The following is a 5320-nucleotide window of genomic DNA, read 5'->3' as shown; positions in this document are numbered from 1 at the left end:
ATAAACAGGTGTAGCTTGGTCATTTTTAATAAATAATTAAGAAATCATTTTGAAGGTTCTTTTATGGAGATTGTGAAAATAAAAATAACTCATTTTTGAAAAGTTGCTCATTGCATCTTATTTTGCCAGCACAGGTCACATATGACTTTAGAATTAAATATAGGTGTAATAAATCCATAATGTAAACGAAACACAAACACTACAACACTGGACTTCAGAAATAAAGCACAATCGCTTTTTGATTTGATATCAGTTTACACACTCTGTTTCCTCTGATAATAGCCAAACTTATTTATCTCAGGACAAATCATAATCTAATAGAACTGATTTCACTCCTAACTCAGTTTTGAGCACATGTGTAGTTCCTGTGTTTGGTCTCTGTGTGTCAGTAGTGAGTGATAGTGTTTGAACAGCTGCAGAATCAGTTCAGTCACTGTGACTCTGACTGACGGAGGTTTTTGTGCGACTCTTTATCACTGTGTGAACACACCACCACTGTGTTCACTCTGACAGTAATAATGTCCAGCATCTTCAGTCTGGACTCCACTGATGGTCAGAGTGAAATCACTGTTAGATCCACTGCCACTGAATCTAGATGGAGTTCCTGACCAGAGACTGTTGGACCAATAAATCAGGAGTTTAGGAGCTTCTCCAGGTTTCTGTATGTACCAGGCTAATCGATCACCACCATACACATCTGTGCTGGTTTTACAGTTGATTTTGACTGTTTCTCCTGGTTGAGCTGCTGTCATTGAGGGACTCTGAGTGACGGTGATCTGTCCTCTACACTCTGAAACACACAACAAGAAGAAAATCACCAGAAGACATTAAAGATATTTGCCAAAACAAGCAGATGTAATGTATTAAATGCAGTAAAAGTGAGTCTGACCGTTGAGGAGCAGCAGCAGAGAGCAGATGATCAGAGCGAGTGTCGTCATCTTTACTGGGAATGAGTGAGAACTGAAGGACAGTGATGTTGATTTACAGTCTGACTGACAGACGCTCTGATATTGTGCTCAATCACAGGGGTGGGACACAAATTCAAAGCTGTTTCCTCTCAAATGTGTCACAGTCACTTACAGGAGAGCAGAAACAAGAATATTAACATTAAAGACTTTATTTTCTACAAAATTAGTTTGTATCTCTATGATTCTCTCTTAGCAGCATTACTGTATGAGAGCAAGTAAATCACCAAATAAAAACAAATGTGATTTTTTTTCCCCTTTATTGCGATTTCCTATCTTACAAAAAAATTAAATCTCACGAATACATACATAAAACAGCCTTGAATGTGCCGTTTCACTTGTGTCTTGTTTGTCTTTTTCAGTGATCTGTCATCTGCTCAGCTTTTTTGCATTTTATTGGTTTTATTAAAATTCAATAAAATTGTAACTTAGAATGCATTTGTGTCATTCATTCATTTCATGTCATTTATTGGATCAGGGCCTTAGCTGACATTTTATAAATAAACTTCACTCCATGGAGCATGAAAACACCTGCAGATTCACAATGAAACAAGAACACGTGTCTATCAAGGCCCATGTTTTTCAGACTTCTGCAATATCACACTGGTAAAGAAAACCAAAAAGAACCAAACTTAAAGTAAATGAACTCAAAGAATCAGCTCTTAAAGTGTTTGATTCTGAGTCACAACAGACTCAAACCAGAAAAGCAAGACAGAGAAAAGGACTGAAATTAGTGAATTTACCACAGAGAGAAAAACAAGACAACAAATAATAATCAAGACTCAAGAGAGAAACACATTCAACAGCCTGACAGCAGCTCCATCAAAACTCTTTCTGCTGCTCATCACAAAACACTGTGATTTAAACTCCACATCACAGCTGATCACAATCATCACTGCAGCCTCCTGATTGGTGCAGAGGAGGAGTAAGAAATTCAGTATCAGCTTGAGATGAAATTACTTCTTGAAAAAAGCTCAAGACATCTTAATGTTGCTAGTGATTCACAATGACTTTACACGGTATATACAAACACAAAACAACATATGACACCATATTGTTTGTTTGATTTTATATGAGTTTACATTCTGAGCATAGTTGAGTCAAACCCATCAGTCATAAGACAAATCACAGTCTAATAGAACTGATTTCTCTCATGTCTCAGTTTTGAGCACATGTGTAGTTCCTGTGTTTGGTCTCTGTGTGTCAGTAGTGAGTGATAGTGTTTGAGCAGCTGCAGAATCAGTTCAGTCACTGTGACTCTGACTGACGGAGGTTTTTGTACGACTCTTTATCACTGTGTGAACACAAGATCACCCGCACAATAACCATAACTTGTTCTGCAATTAAAACTCTGACAGTAATAATGTCCAGCATCTTCAGTCTGGACTCCACTGATGGTCAGAGTGAAATCACTGTTAGATCCACTGCCACTGAATCTAGATGGAGTTCCTGACTGGAGCTTTTTTACATAACGAATCAGGAGTTTAGGAGCTTCTCCAGGTTTCTGTAAGTACCAGAATAAATAATCATCCCCATCACCATCCCTATGCACATCTCTGCTGGTTCTGCAGTTGATTTTGACTGTTTCTCCTGGTTGAGCTGCTGTCATTGAGGGACTCTGAGTGACGGTGATCTGTCCTCTACACTCTGAAACACACAACAAGAAGAAAATCAACTCAAAACTTTGACAATATACTTGAAGAAATGAATTCATATCAAACTTGTGCTCCACAAACCTTGAGCAAACGCTGTGAGAGTCCAGATGAAGATGATGATGAAGGTCATGTTGATGAAGATTGTTGTGTGTGTCAGTGATGAAGTGTTAAACTCACAGCACTATAAACACTCTCAGAGCACTGAAGCATCTGATCAATATGCAAATGAGCTCATTCTGTTTTTAAACAAGCTTAAAAATAGCAAAAATTTGTTAATAAGATGCTGCTTTTATGTAAAAAAAAAATATTATCATGTTTTCATATATGTTACCTACAAGGTGATATAATTTTCACATACATACATGCCCCAGGTAGATATAAAAATCCCCATATTAAAATGTGTTTATGCACATATTTTAATAATATCTATATGATCATTTTCATATGGTTTTGTATGTAATAACTATACTGCATGTCAACAATATTTTATTTATATATAAAACTTTATTAATAAACATACCAAAAAAGTATTTATTTGTATATTTATAAATCTATATTTCCTTATATAATATCAACATTTCTTGATGGGTTTTAGGACATGGATATACATGTACATGATATACATGTCCATTGTTTTACATATACACTAATACAAATTTGAATGGGTTGGATATACGTGTTATTATATGAAATTGTTTGAATTTGTAATATACTGTAAATTTCATATGTTTTTACTTCATAATACACTTCATATATGGAAGTTTAACAAATGTATATATATTACATTTGTGTATGGTTGACACCAAATGTTTCAACAGTAGTGTACAGTAACTGAGATCGACCACTGGTTTTACAATCGATGGGAGAAACTGGGACACACAATATGGTGGTTTTGTTTTAGTATCATAAATCATCAGCGCCACCATCTGGTCTTTAAGTGAATCATTTACTGCACCAACCTGAAAGAGACAGTTTGAAAAGGTATGAAACAGTGTTTACGGTATCATTCATGTGAGATTTTATAGCTTTACATTGAACTTTTAGTTTCTATTACTGAACTGAAGTTTATTAATTCATTCCAGGAGCTGTAGCTGCATGACTGAAAACAAAGTAAGATGACTGCTGAGCTCCAATCTCCATCATGTGAAGAATATAGAAGAGCACAATGAATCAAATCAAAACCTTAAAGTGCAGATTCAACCAGTCCAGATTCCAGCATTACTCGTCTCCCTACAGAGAGTAAGAACATGAGGAGACAAAAGAGGGAGAAAAACAACAGTTATTTCAGATCCTCCTTTGAGCAGCTGCAGAATCAGTTCAGTCACTGTGACTCTGACTGATGGAGGTTTTTGTACGACTCTTTATCACTGTGTGAACACATAATCACCCGCACAATAAACACCATTTGTTCTGCAGTGGAAACTCTGACAGTAATAATGTCCAGCATCTTCAGTCTGGACTCCACTGATGGTCAGAGTGAAATCACTGTTAGATCCACTGCCACTGAATCTAGATGGAGTTCCTGACTGACGGCTGCTTGTTGCATATATCAGGAGTTTAGGAGCTTCTCCAGGTTTCTGTAAGTACCAGCTGAAATAGTATGTCCCATAATAATTATACACATCTCTGCTGGTTCTACAGTTGATTTTGACTGTTTCTCCTGGTTGAGCTGCTGTCATTGAGGGACTCTGAGTGACGGTGATCTGTCCTCTACACTCTGAAACACAACAAGAAGAAAATCAACTCAAAACTTTGACAATATACTTGAAGAAATGAATTCATATCAAACTTGTGCTCCACAAACCTTGAGCAAACACTGTGAGAGTCCAGATGAAGATGATGATGAAGGTCATGTTGATGAAGATTGTTGTGTGTGTCAGTGATGAAGTGTTAAACTCACAGCACTATAAACACTCTCAGAGCACTGAAGCATCTGATCAATATGCAAACACACTCCAGATCATTTACATGAAGAAAAGTCACTCATTTACAGACACAAAATATAATTAATGAAATGAGAAAAAAAAAATCTTTTCATAATATTATATCTTCTAATTGCCAGTGTGTTATAAATTATAACAGATCATTTCAACATACAATTATAACATACCAACTTTATTATATTACTCTGACTGTCTCCTGTGAGACTTTGAGAATATTTTTGACTATAGTTTGATAGAAACATGACTGTTAATTCCTAAACTTTATGCCAAATTCATGGATGTTCCTGCAGTTTTTTAACAGACATGAGGATCATCACACACGTGTCTCTGTCAATCACTGAATCAACTGAGTTTGATTGTGAGTCTCGTCACACATGATATAAAACATGTTCACTCTTTATAAATCTTTATAAAAATAAATGTAACACTTAAAGCTTTTATGTATATTGCATTATAAAAGTAGTTTTAATGCATTAATTATGTATTGTAATCCAGCTCATAATGCATTGTACAATTTAATTAATAATTGTAACCATAATTAATATATTATTACAATTATAAATACATCGTTACACTATGCATTTTTAAATTCAGTTATAATTAATTACGGCAAGATGTAATAAAATGCATATTATATATATAATTCTAATGCATTATAGCCTTTAATAACCCTTTATAATGCATGATACATAATTTGTTTAATGACAAACTCGAAGTCAGACAGGCAGAGTTAAACACCAGCAAACAGGGCAATGGG

The 5320-nt window shown here is 35.3% G+C and overlaps 2 gene segments (V, D, J or C); both read right to left on the bottom strand.

Annotated features, from left to right (window-relative positions):
- Positions 1–461: 461 nt before the first annotated feature.
- LOC127159144 (Ig kappa chain V region K29-213-like) lies at positions 462–1005 on the bottom strand. The segment is given in 2 exon segments: positions 462–790; positions 890–1005. Coding segments are annotated over 2 exon segments (366 nt in total).
- A 2978-nt stretch (positions 1006–3983) lies between these two features.
- On the bottom strand, positions 3984–4559 carry LOC127159143 (immunoglobulin kappa variable 1-27-like). The segment is given in 2 exon segments: positions 3984–4337; positions 4425–4559. Coding segments are annotated over 2 exon segments (402 nt in total).
- Positions 4560–5320: the final 761 nt, after the last annotated feature.

This window comes from Labeo rohita, unplaced genomic scaffold (assembly GCF_022985175.1).
Source record: "Labeo rohita strain BAU-BD-2019 unplaced genomic scaffold, IGBB_LRoh.1.0 scaffold_1935, whole genome shotgun sequence".
NCBI classification, from domain to species: Eukaryota; Metazoa; Chordata; class Actinopteri; order Cypriniformes; family Cyprinidae; genus Labeo; species Labeo rohita.
The sequence above is the reverse complement of the archived record's forward strand: the minus strand, read 5'-3'. Positions and strand labels throughout refer to the sequence as shown.